General features: G+C 41.0%; 1 protein-coding gene across 9 annotated transcripts in view; it reads right to left on the bottom strand.

The window, feature by feature from the left end:
- SASH1 (SAM and SH3 domain containing 1) overlaps nucleotides 1–13,492 on the bottom strand; it is a 546,848-nt gene that overhangs the window by 83,364 nt on the left and 449,992 nt on the right. For all 9 annotated transcript variants that reach the window (XM_085611636.1, XM_085611635.1, XM_085611634.1 and 6 more), the window contains one exon: nucleotides 7,033–7,165. In XM_085611636.1, the coding sequence (XP_085467762.1) occupies nucleotides 7,033–7,165 (133 nt within the window). The remainder of the gene's footprint in view (nucleotides 1–7,032; nucleotides 7,166–13,492) is intronic.

Here is a 13,492-nt window from a genome sequence, read left to right as displayed (position 1 = left end):
CACTGCTGGACGTTCTCACACAGCTTATGAAAAAAAGTGACACTGCTCTGTGGGATGTGTCCTCGTCTGCAGGGCTTCAAACTAAATGACACAGTCCACAAGTTAGGGTTTACCATATCCCATTAAGGATTTCAAGGCCACTGAGTGGAGCTAGTTGACCTGTGGATTCCAGCTTCCCTTCTTTTACAGAAGCAATTTCCGTTCCAATATTTCTACAAATTCACCAGCACATATACTTAAACTGAGATGTGCATGCAACATGTAAGCCAAAAGGTTCAAGACATGGTGTTTAGAAATCATTGCTAGCATACCCTGACAACAATGTAATCTAGTCTATGACTATTATACTGGTGACATATTTTGGGTCCAATGTTGAAATCCCCAAGGGTCGACTCTGCCATTCAATTCTGCAAGATCAGCAGAATGATTCGTATTAAGTTAGGCAATAGCATAACACACAATACGAAAAATATAACTTACCTGTAACAATCACTGATTTGGCTCCAAAGCAGTTGTCAGTCATAGGGCAGAAGCACCAAGACCGCAAAGGTGGGAGTTATCTGTCCGATATCTTAATATCAAAGTACTTGAGTTTCTCAGCTTCTGTAGCGCAATGGTCCCAAAAACTCTAAGCTACATCTGAACCCAATGGCGGAAAAAATCAAAATCTATAGGAAAAGACATTTTTTCTAGCAACGAGTTATACAACAGTAGTCTCTCTGAAACCTGTGGAGACGCTATGATTACCAGTGGTGCTGCTATATTCTAACTCTTTGGGAAGGAGCTGAAGCCCCTGGTTAGAAGGGCAATACACAAAAGCTGTAATGTGCCGGAAGGAAAAATAATTTTTAATAGACAAAGACAATGCTGAATAATGCATCTTTAGCTAGCCAATTCACAAAGATTTGTAGAAAACCCAAAAATCTATGCAATGGAGATTTATGCCTATAAATTGCACAGGCTTCTGTCATTTCCAGAAGTCACAAACACCTCCTGGAATGTGCGATTATCCACAAGGCAGAGATCTGGAGGACGCAAAGCGAAATATACCTTTGAAAAAGTATTTTTTGGTTGACTTTTATTTTCAGTAAAAATATTTTTCCTTTGAGCGTACGGCTTTTTCCCTAGAAAACAATGGAATATTGGTGTGCTCCCCTATCCTATCTTCGAATGCGCTTAGCATTGGTTGTATAGAAGTATTACACACCTTTCGATGTATGGGGACAATCTGCACAATGTTTTTGAATATCCACTAATGTTTGTGGGGGAGTACGGCATTATGAATTGTCAACCCACATGTAGCCAAAGTAATTATTTACCAGTGCTAAGGAAGTTTCAATTTGATGCTTTTAAACTTCAAGGAACGCTCCTGATAATCGCCCTGTAATCCCCTACCGTAAATTAAAAAACATATGTTGCTAGAGTTCACCTTTTATTTCATTCAAATTAAATAAAAATCAGTTACAAACTTTCTGAAAAGCTATAGAGTCTCTATGCACTTCGGGCAACATAGGCCCTTCTACAGGGGAAAAAAATGCAAAGTCCTTCAGATGCCCAGTTCAACAACCTGTGGGTATCAGTTCACACCACAGAGACAATCTGGCATCCTTTGTTGCCCTATAGATAAACTTAGTACTAAGGACAATCCGCCACACATTACTGAATGTCATTAACGAAAAAAAGTATCCTCAGATCTGATTGTCACTTAGGACCGGATAATTAATGCCCACAATTCTTTTGTTTTCACATTTACGTTTTATTTAGTTGTACAAAATGTTTGTGACTGAGGTTAAGTGTCCTTTATGCTGGCATAGAGAGCGATGCCTGCATTGCTAGCAATCCTGGTGCACAAAAAATTAATATGCAACCAATATGCAATTAGTACCTTGTTAAGTAACAGTCAAAATATAAAAAGAAATGAAAACGAGTGTTGCTGCCTGAACCTCTGGTTCCTGCCACTGACAGAGCCATGGCATCACTGCAGGCACACTGTGGGCAGTGGTGCCCAGGACTGTCTGGAAAGAAGAAAGTCTTACAGCAAAGACATGTTTTCCCATTTAAAACGCTAAGTCCTAGTTTATATTTTAGCTTTATTTGGACAAGCCGTTGCAAATAAAAATTCAGGTCATCGGTGGCTAGCGGGATGGATACCTTTAGATCTCAATCTGTTAATTTTGGTTAGGTACTGAATGAGAGTGGGTATTCAGCGGAAAAAGGTTTCAAAAACATTCCTAAGGAGTCGCGACATTCGATGCACCCCATATTGCTCTCAACGATTTCGTAGAAGAACAAGACTACAGCAAAACTGCAGATTCATAACATATGGCATGGCTGGAGTCATTTTAGGGAAAATATGAGATAATCCGTCTCCAAGGAAAAATGTGAAATATCTTGCTAGTAAGCAAAAAAGAATCTAGATTCCGACATTTTAACACTTAGCACATTTTTGAAAGAAAACTATCTGTATGAGCGCTCAGTTATTGTTGAAAAGAAAACAAACTTTACATGCATTTCAAGCCAAAGAGGCTGCTTCATGAGGGGTTAGGAGGTTACTTAGAAATCCATCAATATCGCCAACTAACATGCACCAAGGGCATCTTCCTTTCTCACGGGGCTCTGTCTTTTGTCGTCGGATCTATCACTTTGTTCCTCTGAAATATTCTTTTTGTAAGCAACCACTGTGCTTTAAATTCATAATAATAAACGGAGACAAACAAAAGATGGAGCCACGAGATGCTTGAGACTAAAATCTATATTTCCGTGAACAAACAGCAGGGCTTTCAAGATCTTGTACATGGAATTAGTCTAATGGCAGGCGGAAGAAAAAGGGAGCGAAAGTGAGAGAGCGGTGAAGTGTTCGAGAGAGACCATGTGGTATGCAAAAAAGAGAGAAGAGGACAGAGCAAGAGGCAGCAGTAGAGTACAAGAGGCAGTGAGCGAGAATGAGGGTAAGTAAGAGAGAGAACACACAGTAGAAAGAGTGTAAGGGAGAACAAAAGGGGAATAAGGGAAACCTTGTGCACATGTTTTTGTACTTCCAGACTGCTGCTGAGGCTTCTTCATGACAATCTTAGACTGAAGAAGAACTGTGATGCTGGAACTGAACTTAATTTGGAGCACAGACGAGTTTAGCAAAGTGCCCCTTGTTGACAGTCATCCCCACTTTTTGCCCGATATTTGATGTGATTTTGACTGGAAGTACACTGTGTTCCTGCTAACCAGGTCCCCAGTGCCAGATCTCTTTCCCAAAACTGCAATTGTACCCCAATTGTTAATACCTTTATCGCCCTGCGTATGTCCCCAGTAAATGGTACCCCAGGTAGCTAAGGACTGATGTACTAATGAGGGCCCCTAAGGGCTGCAGCACCTACTGTGCACCCTAAGAGACCCCTCATCAAGCACAGCCAGACTGCCATTGCAGGATGCGTGTCTTTATGCAGACAAAAGTGAAAACACAACATGACACACATCCCTGTGGGCCATGTCCCCAAACACTACATGTAATATTTGTAAGCCACCCCTAGAGAAGGCCTTACGGCCCTAAGGCAGGGTGTATGGCAGGGTGTACTATATTACATGTGAGGACCCCTGCACGAGCAGATATGCCCCTGTGCAGGTTAGTTCCATTGATGCCAGTACAAGTGACCAGGGAAGCCATTTTAAGAACATATGCTGGACACTGGTAAAAAAAATAGTTCCCCAGCTACATGATGGCTTCACTAAAAATAGAGATGTTTGATATCAAACATCTTGTATTAATAAACCTACACTGATTCTAGTGTTTGATGTGTTAATACATGCACCCAGAGGGCACTTTAGAGGTGCCCCCTGAAAACCTACTGGTGTGCTAGCTGACTGGTCTTAGCCAGCCTGCCACCAGATAGGAGTTTCTCACCCCAACTGTGAGGGTTTATTCTCTCAGGAGGTCAGAAACAAAGCACCCCCAACAGGATGACCTGCGAATCAGCATTCCAAGGCAGGCAGCTTTAATGAGCGCACCGCCTTTGTAATGCAAATCTGGCTTCTCTCACAGGAGAGGATGCCGACACCCCCTCCCCCGTCCAGGGAATATTTGGCACCTGGACAGGGAAGAAAATTAGTAGTCAGATTAGCATGTTCACCTTCAGGCTAATACCACCCCTCCTAAGGTGGGATACCTGAAATAAACACGACTTTTCAGAGTCTGCCATCTTTGTGATGGTAAACTTAGGAACTCTGGGACGGGGTTATGCCCACTTTCCCCAGGAAGTGGTCATAAAAGGGGTGTAAGGACCCAAGGGCTAAGTAGCCTATTGGCTACCACACTACACTCCACCAGACACCCCTAAATCTAGTATTTAGGGGTTCCCCTGGCACCAGGAAATAAGATCCTGCCAACCTAAAAGAAGAAGACTGACATGAAGAGTCACAAGAAGCAAGAACAGAAGAACCAACATCTGACTTGGCACCAACCCTGCCAGGCCAGTAAGCGGACTTCGACAATTGCGCCAAAAGAGGACTTGTCCTGCAGCTGCTGTGTATCCAAAGCCTAGGAGAACTGCCAGCACTTTGCCCAAGAACCAGGGTCTCCAGAGGAACAGCAGAGCTGCTCCCCTACATCCTGCAGGTATCAAAAAGTGAGCTGTGAGGCTCCAAGACCGCGAAAACCTGATGACAGAAAGCACCTGAGCCACCTTGCCCGAGCTCAGGTGAACCAATGGTGCCAAAGTGGTCCTCAGACCCTCCAGACTCGAAGCCCACCTTGGGTTTCCCCGCTGTGGACTTCTCGACATTACCTGCTGCCCCTCTTTGCAGGACTTATCTACCGTGACCACTCCCGGTGATGAAAACCCGACGCCTAGAGACACCTCTGCACCCTTCGCCCCTGCTGGCCCAAGGAGGAAAGGACCAGAGGTGTCCCCATGTCCCTGAGCATTGTGAGACCTGAGCCCCCATTTTGGTTCATCCCGACTGGCCTCCCAGTCCAAACCTGCAGTCTCTTTTCACAAAGACCGTCCCATAGACTAACAATGGGCACCTGATGCTGTATTACACCACTTCACCCGGCCGCGCTAGTGCCGCTGGTGGTGACTTGGACCTTGCCCCATACCTACCTTTGGTTCAGGAGATTGATCCTATTAAGACCTGTATGCCGTATTTGGTTTTCCTCCCATAGGATAACATTGCAGTCTCTAAAAAATCTGTTGACTTTTGAAAACCTATAGTATTTCCATCTCGAAATGTACTTACCTAATCGTATTGATTCTGGTGCCTAAATATATCTATATATATATAAAGAGGTGTTATTTTCATAAATTGGTGTAAATCTCCTTACTGGGTCTTGTGCATCATTTATTGACTGTGTGTGTATTTTACAGATGTCGAACACTCCTCTATGACAAGCCGAAGACTGCTCGACCGCACTACCCCCTAGATGAACACCTTGGGATTGCTACAGCAAGCCCCTGTCGACTCATAAAGGAATACCTGGACTCTTACCACGGTATACCTCTTTTTGGTATACCACATAAAGAGCCAGGAACCTACAGCGACAAGCCTCAAGTCATATTCAATGGTACATCAAAAGCTATGGAGAAGGTTGTAAGGTGGGGGTGGAGGCAGCTGATCCTTTAATTTGTTATCTGAGCCCAGGTGGGTGTTAACATTGTGAAGGGACTAATTTGGAGAACATTACATGCTGCCTGAATGAGGAACCTCTGCTGAGTTGTTCGAGTTTCAAGATGATGTGATGAGGCATGAAAGAAACCATGGGTGGCTGATGAGTCTTCTTACTTTATTTTTCAGTCCTGGTATAATGTACTTATGACTATGTTCATAGATGCGAGGACAGCCCTCATTTTTTTCTAAGTCATGTAGAACACTCATAACCAGCAGAACCTATCTTCCCTTGGTTATGGTTTAGTGGAAGGCTAAAAAAAAGACTGTCTTTTGTATAAAAAGGTGAAATGTATGTCAAGAATTGAAGGTAATGTGTGTGTACTATGAAAGACGTACCTTTCTTTAGTTGCTTAAATAATCCAAAATGCTTGAAGAATACTGTGTGGAAAGCCGGTTTGTGTCTTTATGAAGAATAATACATCTAGTTGCTACATTTACTGCACTACACATAACCAAGACAACAAAATAGAGACACTTTTTTGTTTTTATACTCTCTGTAAGAGAAGGTCTGGAGAAAGTGGCAATTGGAGTTAGATGTAGACAGTAAAGAATTCAGAGCATTGGATACATGAGTGCTGAAGAAAGAAGACATAACTTGTTTAGAGGAGAAGCATCTCATAAACTAAAGATAATGGGGGATCGTCTGGCAAAATTGTAGGCATAGATCGGTGACCACATCTGTGTTTTCATTAAAAATGAGATGGAGTGTGGTTTGTCCGACTGCCCTTATCTGACCTTTTCACTGTGTTGGGCTACCCCTACTTGACCAAGATATCATCTACAGTTCACACTGCCTGGGCCACTGCCTCCCACAATGTTACCTCTCCTATTAACAACTGCAAATTATTTTAGCATTTCATGCTACACCACAGCTTACTCATTCCCCCATTTTTTATTTTCATTAAGAGAAAATGGAATAGATTTAAAGACGATTGGCCTGCAATCAAATTTTTGCACACTTGCTTTCTGCAGATTGCAAACTACACAGAGCTACTAATAAACTAAAAACAGTGGAAATGTGTTAATTACATAGTTTGGCAGAGTAGAATACCTTATGAATTTATTTCCATTATTGACGGATATCCTTTGAGTTTCTCTGTACATTATTTTGTGGTCTATTCTATGTAGCAAACGTGGATTTCTGAAATATTTAGTACAACATTGGGTAATTGCTGGTCTTTCATACTGTTGAGACCCAATTGACAAAGTGCGTGCATTTAACATCAATAAGTAAAATGCATAGGTAACAATGGTATACTAAGGAACTATAAACCAAAGGAGAATCAGCACTAAGTAAAGTACAGCCAAGCTTATAATGCAGAGAACTCATTTCCATTCTGTTTTTTAAAGCAGACACTTCCAAATCGTGCTTACCTTCTGTGCTGGGCTTTTTCATGTCCTCCACTCGAATAAGTTTCTTGCGGACTCTGCGAGTCGAGTTCACCAGTTTGTGAAGCCTCTTAAACTTCACTGACTCTTCAGTTTCATCATCTGATTGTTCTCTGGACTAGACCACATGAAAAATGGAAGAGATACTTAATGACCGACTATTAATAATTAGCTTAGCACAGTAGTTGTTTTCCTGAGAGAATTTGCAGTTCATTTTGTCAATATTGTGCCACCAAAACATCAGCAACTTTGGTATAGATTTCGTAACATGTTAAATAGGAACTATTTCGGTTACATGGAAAACAAATGTCCCATCAGCACAGCACTTTTGCCATGTTATGTTTAATAACTGAAAAAGCGTTAACATCTTCCACAGCGTTGGCATCAAATTAGTACAACAAATGCATGAAATAGGTGTAAAAACAAGGCTATCTAGCCACACTTCAGTATCCTCAGGAGGCTCCTCTCCCACCTTTCAATTGACCAAAGCGGAAGCCATTATGTTGATGAATTTACTCCACATTTACAGGCTCGCCAGAGGGCCTATTACAACAAGTGTATTCAGATGGAAGAGTAATTCCCATTTCAGGCATCATGGCTAAGATAATGCTGGTGTGCGCTTTAATATTATCATAAACATTAAGAGAGTTATGGGAAAAATTGTCTCCGAGGCCGGCCAGGAGAGATTCCACCACTATACATACTAGCCCCGTCCTTTACTACTGGTGCAACAATTGGCAGTGCACAACAGATACAACTGATACCACATTATGAAACATTTCAAGGCTAGAAACTTTTTAGATTAGACAAAAGCCTCTAAGATAACAGCTAAAGTCCTTGATTTTCCATGTTCTCAACACACACTCTCTTTCTTCGAGAACTTCACTTACAACTTTGTTCCTCAATTTGTTCCTAGTTGCGAGAACAGGCTCCATGTGCCTCAGGGCAGTGGAAGCAGAATGTCAAAAGCAGGATTTATTTCTACTATTAGACAAAAGACCCCAAAAAATGTAAAACGAAAACACAGACGTTTAGTGAGGGAAACAAATGTCACCATTGTTTTTTGAGATCTGCAGCCCCAGAAAACTTTTGCTACAGTACATAATGGTACAATGGGAATGTGTAGACATCTACACAATAAACTTCACCAGTGGCTCCAAAGTCTACATGACACCGGGCTTCCCACTGAAAAAGCACCTTTACAGTTTCCTACAATTTGGAACTTTCACGTTTCAGATCAGCAATGGGGCAACTGGCAGTATATGAAAACAAATTTGGGGGAAATTCCACCATACTGAGGATCAGAATGTGAATTCTGAATTTTTTACTTGGTATAGATTTAGAATCATTATTTGTATTGTGCGTTTTTGTTTTTTTAAGAGGATAGTAGCAGATTGGGCCAACGGACCCATTTTGATGTCTGTAAATACTATGCTAATACTCATCAGTAGTAGTGTCATCACCATGATGCGTTACTGCTAAACGTAGAGGTTTGTTGATAAATATGAGCAATACCAAGATGCAGCAACATTACTACTGGTAAATATCTTATCCATACAGGGGTATTTTACATCATCCTTTAGCATGGCCAGTAACTACTGCGAGGTGCCATGGTAGATACCGTCAATATTTAAATATAATGGAGAAGTAAAGCTGTACAGCCTTACAGTTGCCTGGCATTTTCACCACTTAAATGTATGCTTTATTGAAAAAACACAAATAGGCATCTATGCAATGAGCATATTTTGAGAAGATCAAATAATGTAATGTTGGTAGGTTGCTCCACTAGGACATCTTTGGTCAGAATTGGTCCCACTTAAGAAGGCTTATTAAATCGATCTGATCTGCCTCAAGCCCTACTGGGGGACTCTTGACAACCTATCCTCTGGCACTGGTACAATAGTGATTTACCAGATTCATTTTGTATCATTTTCATCAGTAGTTATGGCTGTTTCGGTAGCACTGCAAGCTCAGGCCGTTCTAAGGGCTCAGGCAGATCCCGCTACCGGAGACCAATGGCACTAAGATACTTGCCTGGAAGAGGCAGGGTCAGACACATTCTAGTCACTTCTGAAAGGCAAGCAGAGCTGAAGCAAAGTAAATTGAACGCCAGGCTCTTTATCAAAGGCCCTTAGAGATGCAGAAGTGTTAAGTACAGGTCAAGAGTTTGACTCCAAAACATATCAGGGATCGATATTCTAAAAACCTGAAAGAGGAAGTGAAGAAAAGAAGCACAGTGGGTGAAAAGAGCGAAGAAAGATGGGGTACTGGCAGGGTAACACTGAGGAAAAAGGAAAAGGCAGTAAACAGCAGAGATGAAGCCTGACAGAGAGTGAAGAGGATAAAACATGGGGAAACAGCAGGGGGAAGTGCAGGAAAATGAGAGGAGAGATGAGAGGAGAGGCGAGGGACAGCGATCCGGAAACTCATAATGCGGTGGAAGAAAAGAGGGAAGTTGAAGCGAGAGATGGGAGGCCAGGAAAGGAATTGTTTCAACAGAGAAGATTAAGTGTGCAGTGAAGCAGGAAGGGGTGTGTATTGAGTTTCTTCTGGAACTGGAGGAAGCCCACAATAATCCAAGTTCATCCGACAGCCGGTTCCACAGGGCAAGTGATATACCGGGGAAAGACTGCTTAGCACTGAAATGGGTGTCTGGATTTTTGGGGCACTAGATAGTGGCTCTCTATGCATCTGCCAGAAATGTTCAGGGAGTTGTCGAAATATTATTTTTGTTGTCAGTGAAGATCTTTGAAGATTATGCAAGATGACACTGAATTCGTTTTAAAGAGTTAGGGAGAGCCTAGCTCGATTTAAACCATTTCAGCCCCTTACGTGAAAAATTACTTCTATAACGGCACAAAAAATCTTTAAATTCTCGAAGATGAAATAACTTGAGATTTTCTACTCAAAATATGTAAACAAGTCAGTGCCAAATGTATATAATAAACCAGCTAGAACAGCTAAAGGTCCAACATGCATCCTTCCTTTAAGGTTGAAACTGTAACAATGTTTACCAGGAGGATTAGCAGCAATCACTTTTTGGGAAACAATAGAGAATTAACGCAAAACACACTGCCACATACAATGAAGCAATAAACAAGCTAAAACATACTTATACCGCTTGCATTAAAAACCAAGACTGTTTAGGTTTTGTGCCAATGCAAAATTGTGGAAATTTTAACCCAGAAAGTGTATTTTGAACATTACAAACATGATTATTAGTGGCTTATAATATAAATAAAGAAATATCAGAAAATTATGCATTCTATTTTACAAAAACAATGGTCTCTACTGGTAATGAGTAGATCGTGCTATAAAATAATGGAACTGTGATAGACAGACACTAAGGATGTGGCCATATCCATTTGGGATTCCTCCTCCGACAAATAAAGTCTCTAGCCAATAAACATTTGTTTGCATTATGTTATGATTAGGCCTGGGTGATATTTATTACACCAATGTAATATGCGGGATTTTGCATTATGCTTGTTACACGAAATTACGCCATTATGCAGCATCACATAATTACAAGCCATTCATAGTAAAAATTTACTGCGAACGCACAAGACCAGCTGAAAGCAAGCGGCTCTTGTTCGCAGTGCTATTGTTTTTGCACTTTCTTTGTTCAAAATGTGTTCTCACTACAAAAATTAACACGAAGACACATATTGCATGAAAATACAGCACTATATGACGGATATGCATTTTGCATAATTACACATAGTATTGTGTATCTTTGTTGAAATTTCACATAATTACATGAATCTCGCACACCCCTTACTTGGATCAGATGTTTAAGTCTTTAGGTCATTTGGTGGTAATTAATGTAAATGTAAAGGCAATGATTTCTTTCTAGGTGTTCAGTGATGTTCCAGTAGAAGCCTTACACTGACCACAACCACACATCAAGTCAGTCACACAGCACAGTCCTAGAAATTAAAAACATTATGCTGTGACTTAATATTTTTTTGTTCCTGGCTTGCTTCTCAATTACAGGAGAAAGCCAAATGGAAGCGATACTACAAGCGCAGATCAGAACTACTCAGATGCAAACTGCTAGTGATTCGACCCATGAGTGCAGTAAATTGCAGACCTTAGGCAGCATCAATAAACATTGGAATGGTATGGATGTATTAGAACTCATTTATGTAGGTACGTTCACATTTCTTACCTATACACTCTATGTTGGAAAAAAATATATATATAAATATATATATATATATATATATATATATATATATATATATATATATATATATATATATATATATATATATACACACACACACACACTCACATACATATATGCTGCAAAGAAAATCAAAGGTTAAAGGGATGTTATAGTTAAGTGAAAATTTCAGTGCCAAAACAACGTTTTGAACTTAAAAAACTACAGAAGTTCACCCATTATAGTTAGCAGAGCTGACTTATAACTTGTGCCCCCTGCCATGCACTGCTTCTGACCTGACATTGTATATGACTGACATTCTATGACATCATTTATGACAGCACTGATGACATCATCCAAGCTGTACACATTACTCTATAAAGGAGTATGGCATTAGAGGTTTGAAAGTAAGTACCAAATAGCTCAGAACAGTATAAAGAATCAATAATGCCATCATACATGCAACCCCCTTAGGTGAAGCAAGTTTGCGTTATGTCCAACATTGACCCTATACCATACACTTCATGGGTAGCCGAGTTCATATTAACAATCAACCACACGGTGATGCCTAACCCCTACTGCTCACAGTGTTAAAACTGTATACAACTGTTCAAAGAAAATAAAGTTTATCCAGATACTCAATTTCTGTTGCATAACTAATACCCTACTTTGGACAGCCTTTAACCATATCAAACCCTTCACCGTCACTGAACCTACAGTGAGAAATGAAGTGGATATGAGTAGCAAAGTTGGTGCTATAAACAGTCTTTAATCTATGTAGAGAGTATACTCTGTGCCACAATGTTTGCAGGCAGTGAAGCTCTCATGAGAAATACACCACAGAGTATCTTTCTATGCAAAACTTGCCCAAAGAGAGACTATTCACTTAAAATACCAAAGGTCTCACCGTGCTAAAGGTCATGCAATCTGCTGTGTTCATACTGTGGTGAAAACTTTAAAGACAGCCTATCTTCTGAACGTAACCAAGCACATCAACATAGTTTACTACTGGTGAACATAGTGTTCTATTTTATGTAGAAATGTTCCTACTGAGACGATTCTGTCAAAATACTCAAGGTTTCTCACAATATAAAGTATCTACTATGTAGAATCTTTGCCCTGCTAGAAACTTTTGGCAGAACCAAAAAAACTTGTGTCAAACATACTGGACACAAGTCGTCAACTGTCACTAGCAAAAATAATTACTCCTGAATACAAAGATTTATAGCATGTTCAATAACTCCACACACCTAAGATGCATTCACAGTGCATATTGTTTGCAAACACTTACACCCATTAGCTGGACACAGGCAGCATAAAATTAGGTAGACAGGTAATATGGTACTTACCCGCCATTATGTAATCTATAAAACAAACTAACACACTCATTGGTTAATATCATCAATGATGTACTTGAGATATCATCAGTGATGTCATAAATGATGTCATAGAACGACATGAGTGATGTGAGGTCATAAGCAGTACATGGCAGTGGTGCAAGTTATAGTTAGCTCTGCTAATTATAACTGGTGAATTTCTGTGTTTTTTTAGTTGAAAAAGTCATGTTGGCACTGAAATGTTCACCTAATTATAACACCACCTTACCTATTGATTTATTCAGTGAATTTTGAAGATTTTTTTAATATGAAGTCATTTTTTTTACCATATGTAAAGCCACCCCCTCGAAGTCAAGGAACCCCCATGCCACAGAAGGCCTTTGGATGATTGGGGCGTGGGGGTGGCTTTTTTAGAAAGGGGATGGAGTATGCACAGCTGTCCACCCAAGCCCTGGGGCCAAAAAATAGATTATTAGGAGTGGGAGACATGTGTCCCCATCCCCAAACCTTAAGACACCCTGACCATCCACAGGGGCCAAATACATTAACATTAGGGGAGGGCTGCAGATGGCCCCCCTCTTCAAGCCCAAATGGGCTCGAGGACCCCTTTCCCCGGGGCCATATTTGAATTATATGGGAGGAGGGTGTGTAGCCCCCCCCCCCTGAGTCTTTTTAGGTCCCGGGCTGAATGCAATACAAAAGGGGTGGGGGCCATGTTCAACCCCCCACTCCCTGATACTATTAGGCCACAGAGACCACATCCCCCCAAGCAATAAAACAAAGTGAGAGGCCCCCTGTTTAAGGTATTTTATGGCCCCGGGGGAATGGGGGCCCAAGGGCCTTTTTAGGCTTGGAGAGGGAGGCCCCCCTCTTCCTCTTTTTTATGATTTCAGCCACTGAGGATGGGGTCACTGGAGCCTAACAAGGCTTGGAGAGAGAG

Source organism: Triturus cristatus, chromosome 6 (genome assembly GCF_964204655.1).
Source record: "Triturus cristatus chromosome 6, aTriCri1.1, whole genome shotgun sequence".
NCBI classification, from domain to species: Eukaryota; Metazoa; Chordata; class Amphibia; order Caudata; family Salamandridae; genus Triturus; species Triturus cristatus.
This window is presented reverse-complemented; position numbering and strand designations above follow the sequence as displayed.